At 41.1% G+C, this 22,654-nt stretch overlaps 1 protein-coding gene and 2 pseudogenes across 17 annotated transcripts in view; 1 reads left to right on the top strand and 2 right to left on the bottom strand.

The window, feature by feature from the left end:
- The window catches only part of LOC109688271 (uncharacterized), a 123,457-nt gene that overhangs the window by 70,149 nt on the left and 30,654 nt on the right, over nt 1-22,654 (top strand). For 9 of the 17 annotated variants that reach the window (XR_012441058.1, XR_012441055.1, XR_012441057.1 and 6 more), the window contains exons 1-2: nt 6,437-6,595; nt 9,622-9,707. The exons of 3 other annotated variants lie outside the window; for them this stretch is intronic. Coding sequence is in view for 3 of the 14 variants with exons in the window: in XM_020166591.2 (XP_020022180.2) it covers nt 9,675-9,707 (33 nt within the window). In the remaining 11 variants the exon portion in view is untranslated. Of the gene's footprint in view, nt 1-608; nt 2,069-6,434; nt 6,596-9,621; nt 9,708-16,519; nt 16,743-22,654 lie in introns of those variants that run through there. 5 more of the 17 variants (XM_074053370.1, XR_012441052.1, XR_002212600.2 and 2 more) reach the window with 5 other exon arrangements.
- Nucleotides 12,178-12,949, bottom strand: LOC109688272 (lactosylceramide 1,3-N-acetyl-beta-D-glucosaminyltransferase-like; annotated as a pseudogene).
- On the bottom strand, nt 18,250-18,494 carry LOC141416482 (small ribosomal subunit protein eS27-like; annotated as a pseudogene).

The following is a 22,654-nucleotide window of genomic DNA, read 5'->3' as shown; positions in this document are numbered from 1 at the left end:
GTAAAGGGCTGGCAGACTGGTGGAGGTGGTGAAGTGCTGTCTAGCCACTGTGAGGCCTTCAGTTCAAACACCAGTACTACAAAAACAAACAAACAACAACAACAACAAAAACCCAAAGGAAATTCCAATTCAAAATTTTCCAATATCGGAAATGTGGAGTACCAACATGATGTCCCAAGTGATAATTTAGGTTGTTTTATTGTACAAAAACTTTATTTCATGCTAATTGTGAAAAATATTATATGAACTTTCCTTCAGGGTGTGACTATATGGTGCATTTGCAGAAAATGAATTCTGTCTTTGGATTGGTGCCTATAATCTTCAATATAGCTTCTTAGGATTGTGCAAATACTTCAAAACCTATATGATTTTGGTCACAGTTTTTCCATGTACAATAATCAAATGCATTTAAATGTAAATTAGATAGTCAATGTTTGCAAAATACTGGGATAGAATCTTTAGATATCCCATAACAATACACTGGTTTGATAATATCTTTCCTGGAACCATCCTGCATGTTCAAAAATTCTTTCAGGCCATAAAATCTTTACTTCTCCTGGTATGTATTTGAAAAAATAGCTTAGTAATGTGTTTTTCATTATTTCTAGACGTCAAGTGGTGGGGAGATTCTGTGAACAAAAAGAAGATATTCAGTGTGGAGAAGTCTTCAGCCATACTCCAGATCATATTATGAGCAATAATACTCCTACTAGAGTGGGACCAAATTAAAACTCTGTAAAAGGAAGTCTTTATCAACCATCCATCCCTGAGTCTGCCCTTCAGAACTCTAGAGTGGACCCAGGCCACATGAGTATCAGGAATATGGAGAAAAGCCATTTAAATGGAAGGATTCTGAGATAGCCTTTCCTACTTCCAGACTCCTTAAATGGCATGAAAGAAGTCACACTGGAGAGGCACCCTTTGTATGTAAGCAGTGCAGACATACACTTTTTTGTGGGAGTGGCATTTGCAAACATGAACTGACTCATGTTAGAGAAAAACTGTATGTTTGTATGCCATGTGGGAAATCCATCTCACATTTGTGCGCTGTTGAAAAACATGAAAGATCTTCCAGTACATAGAAACCCTATGTATGCAAGCAATGTGGAATAGCTTTTAGTTCTTCCACTTACCTGAAAAAACATGAAAGAACTCACATGGGAGTGAAGCCCATTACATGTAAGCAATGTGGAAAAGCCTTTAGTTCATGCAATTACCTCAAAAAACATGAACAAATTCATACTGAAGCAAAACATAACGCATGTAAACAATGCGGGAAAGACTTCTACTGGTCCCGTGGCCATCAAAGACATGTAAAAATTACAGTATCGAGAAGCCCTATGTATGTAAGCCATGTGGAAGAACTTCTAGTTCTTCCAGGTACCTCAAAACACATGAATTAATTCACACTGGAGTAAAACCTTATGAATGTAAGCAATGTAGGAAATACTTCTATTCTTCCAGTGATCTTAGAAGACAGACACAAACTCACCCTGGGGTAAAACCTATGTATGTTATCACTGTGGGAAAGCCTCCTTCAGTTGAGTGTCCATAAAGACATGAACCAAGTCATAGTCAACAGAAGTCCTTTATATGTAAGCCATGGGGGAAAGCTTTCTTTTCCTTACATGTTGTTAAAATGTGTGAACACAGTACTTCCAAAAGAAAAAAGGGGAAAAATGTTACAACATGGTATAATTTACACTACTTGTATCAGCTATCTCTGAATGTGTAATATTTAAATGTACCAATTAAAAGACAGTGATCGAGTTAATTATGCACCATTTATGAAAAATCATTTCACATATAAAGACATGTTAAAGACAAAATATCAGGTGTGGAGAAGGCACAAGTTGAATTGAACATTTATAAAATATGGTGACAACACTTAATAACAATGATTGAGAAAACCACTAAAGGATTAGAATTTAGGTGTTGTAATCACAATAAAATTATAGGGATTAGAAGTACTATATCTGGTGGGTACCCTAATTTCACTATGCTTTAATGTATATATATATATATATATATATATATATATATATATATATATATATATATGTCAAAACATTTTACATTATTAATTTTTTAGCCTATATGTATATAAAAAGTAAAAATGACAAAAGCAGACTCAGAAATAAATCCATATTCTTACACCCTTCTTACCTTTTACAAAGGTGTCAAAAACATTGGAGAAAGACAGTCTCTTCAACAAATGGGCTTGGAAAACTGGATATTTATATGTAGAATTCTGCAACTAGATACCTGTCACCTGGTACCAACCTGAATTCAAAATACCTCAAACCACTGTCTGCATATATGGAATTATCACAGTGAAACTCCTTGTATTAGGAGTGTGTACTAGTTCAAGATAAAATTAACACACACACACACACACAAGAGGAGAATAGGCCATACTGAGAGGACTAGTCATGTAATGAGGGGGAGAAAATAAGGAGAGGCGATCCCCTTGCATGGGCACACTTACTTGCCCAAGTTGGTCATGCATGTGATTAATTTAGCATTGATTCCTTGCCTGACATGGAATGCCTAATTATCCTGTTTCTGGGCTTAAAACTCACCTTTTGAGCTTGTACAATATAATCTCTAAAGGCTGGCAGAGTAGATCACATAACAAACCAGCCTAATAAGTGTGAAGGCCCTGAGTTCAAGCCCTAGTGCTGCTCTACACCCCCCCATAAAACACAGTAATATTAATTTCAAAGAAGAGATCAGAGCAGAAATGGCAAATACTGGTTTGTTGTATAGTCAAATCACTAATTAAAATATTTTTATAATTGATGTCTAGGCACCATTGGGCTCACCTGTAATCCTAGCTGTTTGGGAGCAGAGACCAGGAAGATCACAGTTTGAAACTAGTGGAGGAAAATAGTTGTGAGAAACTATCTTGAAAATACTCAATACCCTTCAGGGCCTATGTAGTGGCTCAAGTGGTAGAAGGTCTTTCTAGTAAGTCAGGGGTCCTGAGTTCAAACTCCAGTAATGCCAAAAAATCACCAGTAACTATAGAACTGCTATGTGCTTGCTCCTGTTCTACCTTTCCTGTGCACACCCATGAAAGTATGTAATGCCCATGTTTATAGCAGTACTGTTGTCAATAGGCAAGCTATGGAGTTTGCCTCCATGCCGAACAACCAATGTACCAATAAGAAAACATAGTGTAATATACATCCATACAGAAAAAATGGAATTATGTAATTTGCAGGAAAATGGATGGAGCTAGAGATCTTCATGTTAAGTAAAGTGAGCAAGTCTCAGAAAAATAAATACCACATGCTTTATATAATATGCATAATCTAGATCTTTTACATGAATGTGCAAGGGGGAATTTTTGAAGTGGAAACCACTGGGAAAGAAAAAGAAAAGACAATATCATGAGAGGATGAGGATGGAGGGGTGCATTATATGTATCCATGGAAACAGCACAATGAAACCCATTGATCTAAAAGGCAGGGAGGGAGGAGAAGGATGAGAAGAAAGAGTAATAGGCAGGATTAAAGTTATGAAAGTACATTACGGGATTGTATGGTAATAGCACAGTGAATCCTCCTTGTACAGTGATGTACAATAGTAAACACATCTTAAAACTCAAGCAGAAATCCAGAAAATATGTATAGATGATTCCTTTGCTCTTTTCCCATCTCCGACTCAAAGTAAAAAATAGTTTACAAGTTATCGAGTCATGTCATTAAAAAAGAAGACTTTGAAGGCAGGACCAAGAAGACCTCCTAAACCAGAGTGATGGAAGCTATGCTAGTGTTTTACAGATTTCCAGGAAAACATAAATATGAAGGAAGAGAATTTTGGATATGTCTAGATTGTTCAAGTATGGATGTCTCCTTCCACTATCTATTGGAGGTGTGTAAGGGAACTGAGAGTTTATGGAATAGAGCTCCCCCTCCTCCTGGAATCTGTTTTTTGGGGAGCCTTGAAAAACAGAAAAGAGTATCTGAGACACCCTATTCTGCCCCCACACCCTAAAGCTGGAGAGGAGTTCCTGGAAAACTCCAGCCTCTCTCCACTTGTATCAAGTATGCATGGAAACACATCAGTGTCATTTGCTGGGATGTGACGTGAGTGTCATTGGAGGGGAAGTGGTTGTTCTTGGCATTTACCACACTGAGGTGCCTGGCCATCTTTCTGCCAGGGCCCTGGAGCTTGCCTATTTCAGGTGTGGTTGCAGTCAACAGCTGGTACCTATAACCAGGTAAGAAGCTCTGTGTCCCCCTGCCTGCAGGAGCCTAGGGATGAAGCTGGATTGCCCAGGAATCTGGGAAAAGGTCAGATTTTGGCTGGGGTTGTGGAGCAGCTGCAGGGGACTGAAAGAAGCAGTGGTGGACTCGCCTCCTGCATGGCTTTGGTTCAGAGAGGAGCAAACAGGAGTGGAAAGCAGGTGGGAGGACGGGGGATGGAGGGGAACATCAGATTCTGGACCAGAGGACTTTGATCCCTGAGGTCAGCATACAGGACAGGTTGTGAACTGCCTGAAGCTAAAGTAGGACTGGAGGAAGAAGAAAGTTAGGCTAAGTTTGATTCTTGTCAGCATTCAAAACTTGGGAATCAGAAAATTATGTCTGCCAATGTGGTAGTTTTGTCAAAGAAGAAAAAGTTTGAGTCCCTGAATTCAAAGTAGAAAGGGCATTTGTCTGCACTTGCCTGCTGCTCCTCAGCAGAAAGTCCTGGCAGTGAAACTTCTTTAATCACTACTGTTTGCCAGGATTACAAAGTGGATAAAGTGGACATCTCCAGCTCTTTGCTTTGCAAAGATTGAGTTGATGTCATCAAAGTGTGATCTGTGCCAATTGAGAAAGTGAGAGAGAAGATACTTTTGGGTTCTACCAAATGAAGAAAAGGCTTCGTGTATTTGCCCATTGATGTGGTCATGCAGTGTCATCAAGTATTGGTCCTTTGTCCCACTTTCAGACAGAAAGAGCTAGCTATCTGGAGTTTCCTGGTAAAGGGGACATCTGTATGTGTTGTTAATAAACCCCTATCAGGAAGTATCTGAATCTTTCCTCATGAGTAAGGGGGGTATCTCACCCTACGTTTAGCAGGAGTTTAACCTTCTGAATGTGGAGTTCCCTGGGAAATGTGGCCAAATGCCTGGCTTCTTTTTTTTTCTTTGGCCAATCTTTTTGCTATGATCTATCATCTTACGTAAGCATTTCAGAATTTCTTTCATTACTGGCTGTAAGAAGGTGACTTTCTTGTTTGGAACCTGAGTGTATAGAATATTGAAGTCTGAAGAAGCAAAGAGAATTATTGAAATATACGATTTGTTTTATAGGAAAATGAAGTGAGAACATAAACATCAACAAATCACAACTAAGAATAAATACACCATTTGTCAATTCTGGGGTATCTCTCTGATGTCATCTACATTTCCACTAAGGGAAAACCAAAGGATACAATATTTGAACTTTCTTTATCCTTTTACCTTGTATTTATCACTAAGGAAAGTTTTTTTAGTTGTTTTTACATTTTGATTTTTTTTTTCCAGTACTGGGGCATGAACTCAGGGCCTAGACCTTGTGTCACTCTGCTAGCCTTTTTTGTGTGACAGGTTTGTTTGTTTGTTTCTTTTTTGTAGTATTGGATCTTAAACTCAGTGCTTTCACCTTGAACCACTTCACCAGTCCTATTTTTGTGAAGGATTTTTCCAGGTAATGTTCGTGAACTATTTCCCCAGGCTGGCTTTGAACTATGAGTCTCCTGATCTCAGCATCCTGAGTAGCTAGGATTGCAGGTTTGAGCCACCAAGGCTGGGTGCAGTTTTTATATCATGATTATTTTCTAGAATTTTTACAAGAGGCCCTGTTTGGGGTGGAAAAACATTAGGAAAGGAGCAGAGAAAGGGGAATTTGATGAGGGTGAATATGAACAAGTCATTATATGCATTCATGAAAATAGCAAAATGAAACACATTAAAAGTAAAATGCAGTGAGGAAGGGGAGGGATGGTGAGGAGGAGTAGAGGGAGTGAGAGAGGTGAAAGCACATTCTGTGCTCCTCTGATCATAGCGCAGTGAAATCTCCATGAAGAAGTGATGGACACTAACACAAGTCTCCACTCAAGTGGAAACCACAGCTACACGGGAGCGAGAGGAAACTTGATAAAAGTACCGATTTGCAAGCACAGCGTAAGATGTTCAGGAGGCGTGGGGAGAAGCAGGTGTCTGGTCTGGAAAGTCGGGACTGGTTCTGCTCAACACACTTAGAGCCAAGGCTGGGCCAGGTTCGTCCAAGGGGAGGAAGCCTAGACCGCGGGGAGCGGTGGGAGGAATTTGTCCTCTGTGTTCTAGAACCTGGCAGAAAACGCTCTGCTCTCACCCCGTCGTCAAGGGGCGGGGCCTGGATCATTATCCAATCAGAATGGAGTGCGTAAGAACTGACCAATGAGGAGCGCGGATCTTAGGACGTACCCGCTGCCCAAAGCACTGCCTTCCGCTCAGGAACCGCCATACTTGATCTCCGCGTCTAAGCCCGGGGGAGAAGCCCTAGGTTTCCCAGCCTTGGCCGCTCTGTGTCCCCTGACTGCAGGAGCCTAAGGACGACGCCGGGTGTCTCGGGAGATGGTGAGATTTCAGCCGGGGTGGCAGAGCCGCGGCGGGGACCGGCCAGATGCTGCGGTGGCCCCTGTGTGCTGTGCGTCCTCCCCCGGCTCTGCTCGTCCTCGCTCCTCTGGGCCGCAGGGTGGAGCTGGGCTGAAACCTGAAGTGGCGGTTGTCCCCTTTGTCACGTGAGCGGCCACATTGGCCTCCCAGAGCCCTATGAGCGGCTTGGCCCCCGCAGTGACGGCGGTCATGGCGACTCCTGCCCCTGCATGGGAGGGCGTGTTCCGCGGGGTTGGGGTCCCCGTGTCTCCTCGCTGGCGCCCCGCTGAGTCTTTAGGGTTGGGAAGGGTCGTGTGAACCCCACGACCTGTCACCAGGCCATGTTTGTGACGCTGGCCACGCACCCCATGACCAAAACTCTGAGAAGGACGGTCCCTGTGCCTAGTGGCTAGAGGGGGAGGGGAGGGGACACCGCTACCCTCTATGACGTCACATTAACTGTGCTCCACTGTTTCTAGACCGGGTTTTACAAAGGAAAGGCTATGGGTTGGATATGAGGGGACCTCTTTGAACAGGGTGCAGCAGCAGGGACGTGGTAGCCAAGGTCAGATCAGACACTGGGAGCCAGTTGTTTTTGTCTCACAGAAGAAAGACTTAGGAGGACACTGGGGACCATCAAGGATCATTAAATGCAAGCCAAAAGTAGTGTGGACCTTGTCTTGTAGGGTCCATTGGAAACAATGTGGTGATTTGTTACCTGGTTCTGCCTAAACCCACAATGTTTATTACATCTTAATGAGGTCTGGACCTCATCTTTATATGGACTGTTTGAGACTTTTTGCAGAATTTATGTAGAACTCGGCCAAAAAGCTGCAGGGCAGGAGATTCACAAAACTGGATGACTTAATCTGTCACAGAGAGGTTAACCCTAGGGCAGGATGGGAGTAAAGTGCACTGGCAGTTTACTGTCTGTATCTTGTGGATTTTTTGGCTGCTTGTGGTTGTGCCTGGCACTGCTGCTTCTGCTTACCCTGCTTCTCCCTGATCCTTGTGTGGGTGAGAGGTGCTTCTACCTAGCTTATCCATAGCTAAGAACCTCTCCTGTGGAAAGCCCAAGTGTTAGGTCCCTAAACTCATCTATGGTGAGGCTGATAAGGGCTGTTCTTTCTAGGGAGGACACAGGGGTAAAAGAAGGTGGGGACGGGGGTGCGGGTGTCGGGGAGAACTTTGGAGGGTGTAACATCAATCCTGGACCAGAGAACAAGGTCAGCCTGTCCTTTGCATGATGGTTCAGGTAAAATGATTTGCAATCTCAAGCCAAGGGTAGGTCAGAGATCCCAGACCTGGAAGAAGGAGAGAAAGTTAAGTAAAGTTCATTTTTACAATCAGCACAGAAAACCGTGTTTCTCTTTTTTTTAGTGGTGCTGGGGATTAAACCCAGGGCCTGACACTTGCGAGGCAGGTGCTCTACAATTGAGGCATCCTGCTGCCCTGCTTTTGTGTTGGATGTTTTGGAGATCTAGTCTTGGGAACTATTGGCCCATACTGGCCTCCATCCTGCCAATCTCAGCCTCCCAGCAAGTGTTACAGGTTTTTTTTCTGTTTTGTTTCTTATAATCAGTTCAGTTAACCAAAGCAAAACATGGGAATTTGAAAAGTGTGTTATGTAATGTTGTATCTTAAAAAAAAGAAAAGTGGGAGGACTGTGGCAAGTGTAACAGGATGGCATTTGTTTACACTTTGCTCCTTTTTTCTTAGGATGTAGTTCTGGCCCTTGGAATTTTTTTTTTTTTTCCTGATACTTGCATTTGAATTCAGGGCTTGGAGACAAGTGCTCTGTCACTGGAGGCACTCCACCAGCCCTGTTTTGTGGTGGGTATTTTGGAGATAGCATATGGTCAATGATTTGACCAGGCTGGCTGTGATTCTTCTAATCTCTGTCCCAGGGGGAAGTTAGGATTATAGGCTTTAGCCACAATTGCCTGGCTGCAGTGAGACTTCTTTTTGTTTGCTTATACATTTATTCATATGTGTATACATCATTTAGGCTACTTCTCCCCCCCCCCCTCCACTTCCCCCTCACTTTCAGGCAGAACCTGTTCTGCCATCTTCTCCAATTTTGAGAAAACAAAAGAGATAATATGAAAGACATAGCATTTTTGGTAATTTCACATAAAGTCCTATGCAGAGAGATTCCCAGCATTGCTTCCATGCACATGTGTATTACAACCTGCATGGGTTCATCTTTACTGGACCTCTTCACTACTTCCAGGTCACCTTCCCATAGTGGCCTCTGCCAGTTTCAGATTACTTTGTTCACTCCTCTACAGTGGGCACATCAACCACTTTCAAATTTTAGGTTTCCTTCTCTTTCCCTATTCCTCCCTATTCTTGCCTTAGTGTGTGACCCATGTCCAATAATAGTACTGCATTTGTTTTAGGTCTATAATCCACATAGGAGGGAGATCTCTTCTTTAATCACCACTGTTTACCAGGATTACAACATTTGTGATAGAAGTGGACATTGGGAGGGGGTGGGGGGAGGGGGGAGAAATGACCCAAATATTGTATGCACATATGAATAAAAGAAAAAATAAACACATATGAATAAAAGAAAAAATAAATAAATTTTAAAAAAGAAGTGGACATAGTTCTTTGTTTTTCAAACACTGAGTTAGTGTCCTCAGAGTGTATTCTATGCTAACTGAGAAAGCCAAAGGCAGTGTGAAAGAAGGACATCCTTGGGTTCTTCCATGTGGAGAAAAGGCTTGTGTAGTACATAAAATATTTGGTCTTTGTCCCAGTTTCAGACACAGCAATGCTAACTCCCCTGGAAATCTTGGGGAGAATTGACTTTGGTTGTTTGTCACAAGCCTTTTGGAGATAATGTCTCAGTCTCTTCAGAAGAGATTTGTGCATAAATAAGCATGTTTTTAATCTCATTTGGATTCTCCTGTGTAAAGTAGGTGAAGCAGGCAAAATTTTTTGCTGTGTAGATGCTCATTTCTATAAAATACAAGTTTAAGTATTCCAGGAATTTCTTTCAGAATTTGAGTGCAAGACGGTGGTTTCTTTGTTTGGAACCTGAGTGGGCACAGTGATGAGAGCTGAAGAAGCAAAGTCAATTGTTTCAGTAAGTCATTTGTTTCATACTAAGAAGTAATGAGAATATAAACATACATGGAATCATCATGTATGTCTTCTGATGGGTTCCCTGATTTATTACCCATAGATCATAGAGTGAAATTTTAGTTCAGTGTAGTTTTAATCACTAAGAACAATATTACTTGGTTTCATGAAACTTGTATGACTACTATTGCAACTCATATACCATTATTATTATGCTGGAAAACATTTCTGTTTTATCTGTTGACATTCCCAAGTAAAAGCTATAATATTTATTGGTGGGCATAGTGAGTAATAGTTTATAAGAAGACAAATACAAATATCCAGTTTCTGTCTTTCACTTATTCCCCACCCAAGGATGGTCTCAGTTCCCCAAGGAGCAAGTTGTTTCTTTCTCTTTCTTTCTTTCTTTCTTTTTTTTTTTTTTTTTGATGATACTGGGACTTGAATGTAGCGCCTTACACTTACTAGACATGTGTTTCACCAGTTCAGTCACTGAGCACCATGTTTTGTGTTCAGTATTTTCTTTTTTTTTACCTTATCAATTTTTAAGTTGTTTGTTGGAAATGATAGTTTTTTTTAAACCCACCAATTACTTTTTCATACTAGAGCAAAAGTCAAATAATATAAATACTGAATATATTGCTATAAAATTAATCAACCAAGATGTAAAAGGTTTTTGACAACAACACTATGTACAGCCGTCTTTAACTTACAGGACTCTCCAGGCTAATTGTTCATCTTCCCTTTGTTGACATTTTATTTTTTTAGGAAAAAAAAAAAAAGGTATCCCTACAGTGGAGCACGAAAAGGTGTTCCTTCTCAAAAGGCTATGACACTAATTACAAACCTTGTTCTTAGTACTTTAATTCTGATGAAGGAATTATTTGGCAAGTCCCTTATAAAAACAAGAAGTGCCTTCATATTCACTTTAAATTCAAACCTCTTCCATTGTAGCCTAAGCAAAAATAGAAAAGATGAACATATACCCAGAGAACTCTATTAAGAAGTAACTTTCCCAAAAATATTACTGTAAACAAGATTGTTTCAATGCCCAAGAGTTACTGATATTTTCAACCAGTGGCAAATTTTAACTGTTCCAAGAATAGATACACAGCATATAGATAGCCCGATGGCAAACAGATATTCAAGAATCAATGAATAATGATTAATTATAAACCTGCTTTGTCAAAAATCCTGTGTTCTCTACAGTTTTTAAAAGTGATAGAAATTTTATAATGATCTAAAATCCTCAATCTATTGTAAAAGTAACTACATTTTAAATGTTCGACACTGTAGTCATGATAGCTATTTGAGTCAAGAATAGATTGTTTTAGATACTACAGCTTTGATTTAATACTCTAAATTTAAAACTGTGAACTTGGAGCAAAATACTGTGGTTTATGATGTCAGAAAGGGAAGGGTTAATTTTAGGAATGAGCACAGTTATTTAAATACTGTATAGTGCATAAATTATAGACAAAAGAGTTTTCATGGTTTTTTTTGTGTGTGTCTGGGCCTTTCCCGGCGAGTGCTGTATTGCTCTGGGACTGAGCTACACCCCCAGCCCTATCTTTCCTTTTGAAGTCTCCTCCATTATCATATTCCTCTCTGCAAACAATTTTCAAGCAACTACCTTAAATGCAAACTAGTATTTAACATTTAAAATCCAATTTAAAACTCATCAAATTAAAGTTGACTTGTTACTGGAGTGAACAATAATTTCTCTCTAGAGAAGGACCCCGTGGACAACAAACTGCCCATGTTTCAGACATTTTGTAATATGGGGGGAAAACAATATGTTCTGGTTAGAAGAGGCATAATGACTTTTTTCAAATTGCACATTCATCTTTGAGAGAAAGACACAAATTATTTTAAATGATGGCAATACGATCTAGGTAAACAGTTACATGGGTGTGACCATTAATGACTCAGCTGTTTATAATGAAAGTGCAGACAGTTTCTTGCTCTCCCTCCTAAGACAAGAAACTTTACCAGCTTCATGTACTTTGTCCTCTGGCAATGCTTCCCCATCCCCACTATCTCCATCAAATGCTCTTTAGAAAAAACAAGCTGAAATGCCTGGACTAAAGTTACATTTCTTTCTTTGAAATGCTATACTATGCGTTTACTTGATATTTTCCAAAAGCAAGTATTCTGACACCAAGGTTTCTTACTAATTTCTCCCCACCTCAGATACATCCGTGCTATTAAATGAGAGCTAGAGTTTTGCATTAGTTGTGCTTTTACTCATATCGTACATTTTAAACTATGAGTTCCTTGACATGAATTTAGGCCATGAATTTGATGTTATATTGCATAGCTTCTATGATTAAAGAAATATTTTGATATAGATTGGGCTTTCAGAATATCTTTGTCTTTCGTATTAATTTTACTTAGTATAAAGACAAACATTTAAAGGTTTTTCATCTAGATTTGCCTCAGTGTCATGAAGACATTACAGTGTTCCTGTCCCATTAGACAAATGCAGCCCCATAAGGATATGTGTTCTTGTAGGTCAATTTACAAAGGGGAACTATCTTAATGACCCTACAGTGTATTTGAACAAACACCCCTTTGAAATACTTTTTACTTTAGCATCTGTAGCATCCTTCCAAAGGTGCTGAAGATCCATAAGATGTCACTATTTTTTCATTGATACAGGGATGATAAGGATCTTTACATTCCCCAGGAAAAAAGAAACACATGGTACTGTGGTACTACCTCCATTTTATTGGGGCCCATGAACCCATCTATGTAAAGACTAGAATTCTGCATCTGTGACACCTCTTAGACTTTGGCTACTATGTCACTGGAGATGACATAGGCAGTGCTGGCCCCATAGCCTGGGTAAGTTGGTGGCTGGTACATTTCATAGGAAAGACTGTATTTGCTGCTTTTATTCATAATGGCAGTGGTACCATGATGAACATGACCTATCCAAAAGTCTTGAATACCCATTTGTTCTAATTCTTGATGGTATTCCATGAGATCTGGCATATGCATAAATATTTCATCATTAACTATCATCAAGAATTTGGTATGTGGATCAGAGCTGTTTGCCCAATTGAACTGCAGAAACAATTTAAGAGTAACATTGTAGAAAGAATCATCAAAGTCTTGCTGAATTATAGGATTGTTCAGTCCACTGCTCATTTTCAGGCCTGTGTACAGAATGACAAAGAAGCAAGTCATAGTAATTCTAAAAACCACAGGGTTAGAACGTGAGCATGTGGCACAAGCATCCCTTTTTTGTAGCTGTTTGTGAATGAGTCATCTTTAACCTACCATGAATCATTGCTTTTTTTTCAGCACTGAGTCTACGTGGCTCCTTATGGGCAAGCATACATTATGCTTGAACTAGGGAATAGTTAATTATAAAACCCACAGAGTGAGAAGGCTGACAGTGAGACTATTTTTTCTGAATAGCTGAAAGATTGACTATCTTTTTCTATTTTACCAAGTCAGGATAACAAAAAACAAAATCTGTTCCTAGAAGTATATTTGTGAAAATAAGAGTGAGGACATAATCTGAGAATAAAAGAGGAAAATTTACTGTGTATGTTTTACATGTGAACATCTCCACTTTATTCTTTTATGTTGTTGCACTGTGCACCAATAATAACTCCATCAGAGTTTTGCTATGTCACATGGGACCAGTGCTCCATCAGACAGCTTTGTAAATCTGTGCTGGGCACTTGTGGTGCACACTTATAATCCTAGCTACTCAGGAGGCAGAGATCATCCTGTACAAATAATTCATAAGTCCTGATCTGAAAAAAACTATCACAAAAAAGGTCTGGTAGAGTGGCTCAAGGTGAAGGCCCTGAGAACAGTTCCCAGTACCTCAAGAAAAAAAAGCTGTGCTGTGTGACTTATATTACCAAACTGTAAATTCCTTTTACTTGCTACTGTCTTCCTTCCCTCTTTTCCCATCTCTGAATCCTAGGAGAAGATAGTTTACAAGTTCTTGACTCAGCTCATTAAAAAGGAGGACCCTGTCTGGTCCAGGAAGCCCTGTGGAACCACAGTGATGGAAGCTATGCAGCAATGCTAATGTTTTAGAAATTTCCAGGAAAACAGAAATGTTAAGGAAGAGAGATTAGGATAAAAATATAATGGAGTTCCCCTTCCTCATGAAATTACTTTTTTGGGAGCCTTAAAAAATGAAAAAGAGTATCCTGGACATCCTAGTCTGGCCCCACACCCAAAAAGCTGGACAGGAAAACTCCGACCTCTCCCCATTTCCATCAAGGGTTCATGGAAAGACATCATTTTGTTTGTTTCTTTGTTTTTGATGGTACTGGAGCTTGAACTGCGGGTCTCAAGCTTCCTAGGCAGGCATTTTCCATAACAGGTAAATTTTGCTTATCCTCATCACATGTACCTAACTGCTTCCACCCAAGGGGAGGAAGCCTGGAACAGGAGAACGTGATTGTATTCTTTCACTTGGGCTCCACAGAGCCAGGTAGCTGACAGATCATTTGTCACTCAGGTTTGAATAGGGAGGGGCCTGGATCATTAGCCAATCAAGAAAGCTGATCTGTGGCAGGAGCTGTCCAATGAGGAGCAAGGATATATAAAGCTCTCCTCTGCCCAAAGTGCCAGACTCCTTTTTGATGTCGCGATATTTGAAGCCAGCTTTTTTTGTGAGAAGCTCCAGATGTCTCAGCTCCTTCGGCTCTGTGTCATCTGACTGCAGGATTCTAGGGACAATGCCAGAAAGCCCGGAAATAGTGAGATTTCGACCAGAGTTGCAGAGCAGCTGAGGGGGACCTACAGTACCAACGATGGACAAAGCCTCCACTGCAGCCCCAGTGTGTGGCCCATGTCTGCTGCCAGCTCCGCTCAGCCCTCGCTCCTCTGGGCCACAGGGTGGGGCTGAGCTGCAGCCGGTACTAGCGTCCATCCCCTTTGTGATGTGAGCAGCCACTCGGAGCCCTATGAGGTGGGGTTTCCGTGGCACCGATTTTTCCAAGTCTTCATGGTCAGGAGAAGGGTGTGAACTCCACAACCTGCCCCAGGCCATGTTTGTGCACACTGGTCATAAACCCTGTCAACCAAGTCCTTCCCATGTCGCCCAAAGCATTGGAAAGGGCCGTCCCTGTACAGCATGACTGATGGAGGGGAGGGGACACCACGGCCATCTGTGACATCACAGTTACCATCTTCACTGTTTCTATCCCTGGTTTTAGGAAGCAGAAAAATAATGGGAGAGGAGACAGTATATGAGTGGAGTGTGACAGTTTCTTGTCTGACAGAAGAAAGAACTTAGGGGGACACTGGGGTTTCCCCAGTGAGGATCATTAAAAGCAAGCCAAAGCTTGGGAGGACACTCCTACATAAAAATCAACAGTAATTACATCCTCATGAGGTCTGGGCCTCACCTTTGTTCAGGATTTAGAACTGAGCCAAAAAGCACAGGAGGAGATTCACACAACCGGGTGACAATATGTCACAGAGAGGTTAATAGCAGGGCAAGGGAAAGTTTAAAGACAGCCCCTCCTGCCTCATTCCCCCAACAGTTTTCAGAGCCCACTGGTCCCCTGTAAATGCTACTTCCACATTGTCACTAAATTCATCAGTGCTCTCAAATGTATTATATTCTTGCCACTGTACTAAAACTGCTTTTGTCAAGACCTCCAACTTCATGGTCCCAATTTCAAAGATGAATTTCATACTCTACTGAACACCTAACAGCATCTCATGGCATCTTTAGTCAGCTGGATCCCCCATCTATGCAGTTGCCCAATGCAGAAAATCTCTAAATGAGAGAACCATGTTGTACCTCCAGAGTTTCTGTTAGCTCCCGGATGCATGTTTCTGTTAAGAGTCCTTTCAGGAACCACAGACCAGTACATGGGCCTCTGCTCTTCTCTGACCTGATTCAAACACAGCCTTGTGCTTCACTTCTCCTAATTTGGATATAAACTTAAGATTCTTGAAGATCTATCAGTCTAGGGGATACGTGTAAAGAAACTTAGCTAAAAGCTCAGAAATAACTAAAGAAAATGAACCCATAATAACTCTAGCAAGGTACTGTTCTGGTGTGTAGACATAACTCCTTAGAACCTGGAGTTTCCCAATGTTGATTCTTAAAGAATGGTTTGTGGTGCCACTTTACTTAGTAGGGATCTCCTTTGGGAAGAAACTGACACCAAAGCATAAGTGCTTTCTTTAATTCTTATGGCTGAATAGCAAGCCATTTCTCAAACTTTCATTTTTCCATTTGACTAAGACTAATAGATAACCCTGCTTGGTTGGGTTATTCATTTGGTATTGTGTAATATCAGCTGTAACTTGGTATTCATAAAGTGAAATGATTAAATATATTCTGCCAAAGGTCTTTATTCTACAAATATTAGGCACAACATTTGGTGGCATTGTAACACAGCATATGATAATAACCAACAACCAAATAAATACAACTTACTACCAGGTGTATATGGAGGAGAATGGTGTCCTTGCCTTGCCTAAGAGGATAGTGTGTGAAACACTAGAGGGCCCCTGGTCTCATTTTATCTTCATGGGCAGGACATCACCTCAGCATTATCTGTAGAAACTAATTCTCAACATTAAGTATCAAGAGGACAGTCTTTTTATTTCTTTAGGAGGTACTGGGCTTTGAACTCATTGCCTGGTGCTTCTTAGGCAGACCCTCTACCACTTGAGTCACTCTGCCAGTAAAAAAACAGTCATTGAATAACTGTTTGAAACTGATTCCTTGATTCCTTGATTCTGGGGTCTTGTTGTCCTGTGCTTATACTTTAAGAACTGAGCATGTAGCCGGGTGCTGACGCCTCATGCTTGTGGTCCTAGCTAATGAGGAGACCAAGGCCAGGAGGATCACTGTTCAAAACCAGCCTGGGAAATCGGTTGGTGAGACCCTATCTTCAGATTAACATACATAAAAAATGGCAGCAGAGTGGCTCAAGTGGTGGATTGCCTGCCTTGCAAGCCTGAAGCCCTTATTCGAACCCCAGTGCTACAAAAACAAGACCTGAGGTTGTGCTCAGAGTGACCTTCACAGCAACATTGGAAGGTATGCACTCTCATACTGAGGTAGATGGGGTATGAAGCTGTGATGATTCATAGATTTTTATTGCTGGAGCAAGTAAGTATTATGATGTAAGTGAGTAGTTCTTTCTACCATCTTTCCATGTCTTCATGTGGTGTACGTGATTGTCGTGGCTGATGGTCTGAAGAGCATCAACCATACTGATAAGAAAGGCAAAAGTCTGGTCCTGATTGGACCACACCCTAATGTCTGTGTCTGGTTTCTAACCATGATGATGAAGCGTAACTTACTTTAATTTAAAATCATTTATGATCACAGAACTGGGAAATTTGTTGTCAGTCTCACAGGAAGATTGAGAATGTGTCATGCCAGATGCCAGTGACCTATGCCTGTAATACTAGGTTTACATGAGGATCAGGCAGATCATGGTTCAAAGCCAGCCTAGACAAACAGATTATGACACCCTCCCTCAAAAAAACTCATTACAGAAAAAGGATTGTGTTGTGGTTCAAAGTGTAGACAATGAGATCAAATCCCAGTACCACAAAAAAGCGCCTATTGAGTAATCACCCAAAATTTGAAGTGCAGCTGAAAGATCCAGAAAAATAGCAGAATCATCTGCCCCCCATCAGCCTGGTTGCAATGTACTGACAATGTCAGCTGGCATCATGGTCCACAAAGAGGAAAGATGAAAGAAGGCAAAAAAGGAAGACAAAAACACACAAGAGGAAAAATCCTGGGATTCTTTGTCTTGGGATGGAAAACATGCCTATAAACAAAATGACCCAAGGGTCAAGAAAAGTGCAGGTGTAACACACATTGACTACCTTTTTCTATTTTACCAAGTCAGGATATCAGAAAGCAACTAAAACCTGCTGGTAGAATATTTTTGATAAGAGTGAGGCCATAATCTGAGAATAAAAAAGTAAAATTTGCAATATATGTTTTACATGTGAAAATCTTTCTCCATGTCTCCTCAGTGGCGCCAATTTTCCTGAGTCTTCGGGATCGCGGAAGGTCATATAAACTCCACGACCTTGAGCCACTACATCATGTGATTTTTGTGGGGATTCTTTTGCTTTTGGGTTTTCTTGTGTTTGAAATTTTTTGTTGTTTTGAACTCAGGTCCTCACACTTCCTAGGCAGGTGCTCTCACCTCTTCAGACCTTGTCCCAGTCCTTCTGTGATGGGATTTTTGAGATAAGGTCTCAAAAACTATTTGTCCAGGTCTGGCCTCAAACTGCTCCACTCCTGATGTGTGACTCATGAGTCACTAGGATTACACACATGAGCCACCAGTGTGCCTGGCCCAATTGAAGATTTAATTCCTTTGAACAGTATCTCTCCATTTCTCCCACTCTTTGTATTCAAGATCGTTTTTTTTTCCCCGAATCAAAACATTATTGAAAAACTAACAAAATAGTACATCATTGTTTTATGCCTTACAAAATCAAATATAGTTACATTATCTTTGAGAGTCACTGAGCTCATAAGGCTTTCTGTGGGAAAACCTAAATTCAGGACTTACCAATCAGTAGTGTTGCTTTCTTCCAAAAGAACAACCTTCCATCACCCTGGCTTTTCCTGCAGTAGGCTGACATGCACTGTTGAACGTTTTGCACAAAGAAGCACTGTTTGTACTTGGCTGAAATCTGTGGTAATCTTGTAGCCAACTGGACATTTTACATCCATAAAATACAAATTTGGACTTGGAACTAATGTTTTTTTTTTTTTCCTCTTGCAAAGACAGATGTAGAAATCTCTAACCAAAGGCATGGTGGCCCTTTGGCAAGCCTAATGTGTCTTGATCGTTTAGGTAACAGCCACCTCCAGCAAGCATATGAGCCAAGAGTTCTGTTTTGTTTTGTTTTTTTGATGTAGAAAATGTATCTATCTCCAACAACTAATGACATCCTTTACCACACCATCTCTTCACTTCCTTGAATGGCAAGAAAGTGAACCCCATACAAGTGTCGCTTTACCTGCCCTGACTTTTCATCCCAGCCTGTTTCTGCTGAACCTTAAACTCCTGGTCCAATTCTCACATGCTGGTACTCCCATCCTTATAATAGATACACTTCCTAGGCATACCAGGCTGAGAGTTTCTGCGTGCCTTCTGCTATGAGGCTGTCTGGGGATATGTGACATAGTGATGGAGCAGTGGGTTTTGAACTCAGGGCCTCCTGCTTGCTAGGCAGCCACTCTTTCCCCTTGAGCTATTCCACCAGTCCTGTGTTGGGTGTTTTTCAGATAGGGTCTCTGGACATATTTCCTCCTGATCTCTGTTCCTGTAAGGTAGGAAAGCAGTCATGGTTCACCTGAGCCAGCAACCTGCAGTATCTAAATCTTTGATGGATCCTGCATTTTTGTCATACCTGAATTCCTTTATGCAACCAAGGTAAAATAATTTCCCATATCCTTTGAGACTATGAAGTTTAGGTTTTTCATTTAGATCTATGATCCAAATAGACCAAATACATTCTAGGCATGAGCCACTGTGCATGGCTTTGTTTTGTTATTGTTGTTTTTATTTATTTTAGTATGACAGGATGAAGTATGGACAAGGGTTTTAGCTAGTGAAAGAAAGAAATATTTCCTGTCCCCACCCAAGAAATGAAGCAAAGACTCCTGTTTTTTGGTTTTTGGGGTTTTTTTGTTTGTTTGTTTTTTTAATATAGAGTCTCCCTAAGTAGCACAAGATGACAGTGAACTCACAATCCTTCTTTTGCCTCCCATATGCTGGGATGAGTGACTGGAGTGAAGTTTTTATGGGCTGCATTCACATCCTTTACTAGGATTACAGATATTAGGCACCTGCACCCAGCTAGTGCCTTGCTTTTTATGTTGTTCATTGTTGTGGAATAATTTTGTGCTGTGAAACAGCAGGAAATGAAACTTAGAGACCCATTCTCTGGGTGTATATGGTGACATTCTCATTTCCCCCAGTCATTTGGTTAAGGTTATATTGTCTGCTTAGTTGAAGGGGGAAAGAACAAATGGATATAAATCATGACTGGAAATTTTTGTCCCTTGAAAATCACATCAGGTGGAGGACAGGGACCATGTAATAATGGAGGGAGTGCAAGAACAATGGCCCCAGTCATTGAAGAAGAGCACAGGTGCTCAGTATTTGCAAAACAGGGTCTGTTTGGCTCACCCTGACACCTGCCTTCTACATCCAAGTGGTTTGTCAAACTCCTGCAATTGGTTTTTGCAAAGGAGGTGCAGCATTCCGTCACTGGTACTGTGCTGAGTTGAAACTGACTAAAATTAAGTACAATTTACCATCCAATCCGTTCTCTGAAAATGATAACCCTTCAGCACACTTCTGAGACTCAAAATACCCATATGGGAGAGGTGTTGGCAGTGAAATTTTTTTCTCTGGGGGAATAAATTCCTCATACTTCTTATTCTGCCATGTTCTCTGAATCCTATCCACTGCCTATGTAAATATGTTATTTTGGGACTCATCTAAATGTCCATTCCTCAGCAAATGTCCTTACTCCTACTTCAGTTAGCTTTATTACTTTCTTGAAGATTTCAGTCATAAGAAATAAATTGTTCTGAATAGTGTCACCTGTAGTTTTATCAATTATTACTCCTTAAATAATGATATTCCCTCTTACACTGAGATTAGCTTTAATTTCCACACAGACTCTCTGAAGTGTGGATTGTTGAGGGTTGTGCTGAGACCCCTGGTATTTGCAGAGGTGCTAGTTCATTTAGAATGTTCCATTTTGCTCTTGATGAGCATGTAGTGTGACAGGTTATGAATAGAGAATTGAAATGTTGTCCTCACTCAAGACATGAGTGAATTCTGGAAGACAGTTTCAAGTGAATAATTTAAATTGAACAACATAGGTGAGTCTCATTTGGATTGAAATAAAGGACAGTTACACACCTAACCGCATAGCAGGCTGATATTGGGAGTTTCCACTTCCAAGCAGCCAGGACAAATAGTTTAAGAGACCCTCATCTCCAATGTTAGCAGAGCTAAATGGACTGGAGGTATGGCTCAAGTGGCAGAGAGGCTGCTTTACAAGAAAGAAGCCCTGAATTCAAACTCCAGTACCACCACAAAAAGAAAGGAAGAAAAAAAGAAAAAACTATTTTAGAGTTTATAATTTACCCTTCCCCCAAACAAGTCCATGCTTTACTGATAGCAGGTTTGATAAAGTGTTTCAAATGGGTAAATGGGACTTGTAAATGCAAATCTGCCCACCAGGTGTGGTTAATGAGCTTGAGCTCAGTGCTGATGAAGCTTTGGCTAGCTAGCCATTGCTCCCAAGGGTAATAGATGGGGTTAAAACAGATAATGCTGACCATCATGAAAGCACACTGCATAGGTGGTATGGTTGTGGGTGCATGACCCAGCAATGGTGTCTGCACAGGAATAATAAGTATGGAAAATCAGAGTTTTGGTAACGGCACTCCCCACTCAGGTAGTGTGCATACATGAGTCCCAGTCCAAAGCCTGGGGATTTCCAAGTAGAGAGCTCACCAAGATTAGCAAGAAGAATATATGGAATGGACTCTTCCTCAAAGGTGAGACGGGTGACTCTGCTGTGCGTAGACTAGTCAGCTTCCAGAATGACTAGAGCAAGGCTGACACCTCACTGTCTGTGGTCTCCTGTTGTCTCCTGGGAAGCAGGGTCCTGTCGGGGAAGGGCACAGATATTGTATGGTGACACTGGGTCAGGGATGCACTTCCATTTGAGGGAAGCTGGCTTCACTTGGCTGTGGTGGAGCCAGGAAGGAGCTCTGTTACTCTAACTTCAGTGGAGGGTGGACAAAACAACAACAGAAAGGACCCCTCTAGTTGGGCTTTAGGAGTTGAACTTTTCCATTCCTTTACACAAACAGAATCCCCTGGTTTATAAGGGTGGATGGGAGTTGACAGGATAATGGGGAATCTCTTATCCAGTCATCAAATTTTGAGAGAGTCAACCCAAGGGCCTGTATCTACTGTCTCAGGGTGAGGTCACCTGTTTGGTTTATGTTCACTCACAGGCCCTTAACTAAAGGGGAAGGGTGCCCCAAAAGAATTTCAATAGGGGAGAGACCTGTTCATTTGGTGGGACTGAACTAATCTTGAGCAAGACTATGGACAGTGAACAATCCCATTGTAGGTGGGTCTCCTAGCATAGTTTTCCCACTTGTAATTTTAGAGTACTGTTTATATGTTTTATTTTAAGTTATTCCTAATCCCTTAGCCAACAACTGTACCACTTCAGCCATAAAGACCGGCCCATTGTTTGACCCAGTACACACAGGTATTTTGAATCGAGGGATGATTTTCTTTAACAGGAACCTGGCCACTTCTTGGGCTTTCTCAGCTGACTGGGGAAGGCTTCAGTCTATACTAAGAAGGTTCAGACAAACACCAGCAAATATTTACATCTTGGCCCATGCCAGGGATTGTTCTGGCACACGGACTGCTCATTTTACATACAGTCTTACTTGTGTTGGAGAACTTGAGGACGTAAAAATGGTGGTCACAGGTGGTCTCAAGAGCTGTCCACCCTGAGTGAGCTTCTTCATGGAACTCTTTGACAACTGTGGGAGCCTGTGACTCAGATATGACAATGAGGCCATCAGTAAACTTTCACCATCCATCTGGTAGAAAATTTCCTCCTTCAGTCTAATATTCACTGTTTTTGTGAAGTATATCATGGATCCCATTCAGATAAGGGACATGAGAACAAGGCAGCTGTCAGTGAGGCTGAGGTTTGTCCTCCTGTTAGGGTTGCTCATTTGGCTTTCCTATTAGCCTTTTAATTTCCCTGAACAGCTGTTGTCTCCCCCTTCATGTGCCCTTGGCAATGCATGACTACTATTCACTTAGGGGACCATAAAGCTTCTAGTAATTTCTGAATTTTTTTGTCCATGTTTAATGCTTTTTTTTTTCTCCTGAGTTAATGAGCCCTCTTTCTTTA

Source organism: Castor canadensis, chromosome 14 (assembly GCF_047511655.1).
Source record: "Castor canadensis chromosome 14, mCasCan1.hap1v2, whole genome shotgun sequence".
In the NCBI taxonomy this organism is placed as follows: Eukaryota; Metazoa; Chordata; class Mammalia; order Rodentia; family Castoridae; genus Castor; species Castor canadensis.
This window is presented reverse-complemented; position numbering and strand designations above follow the sequence as displayed.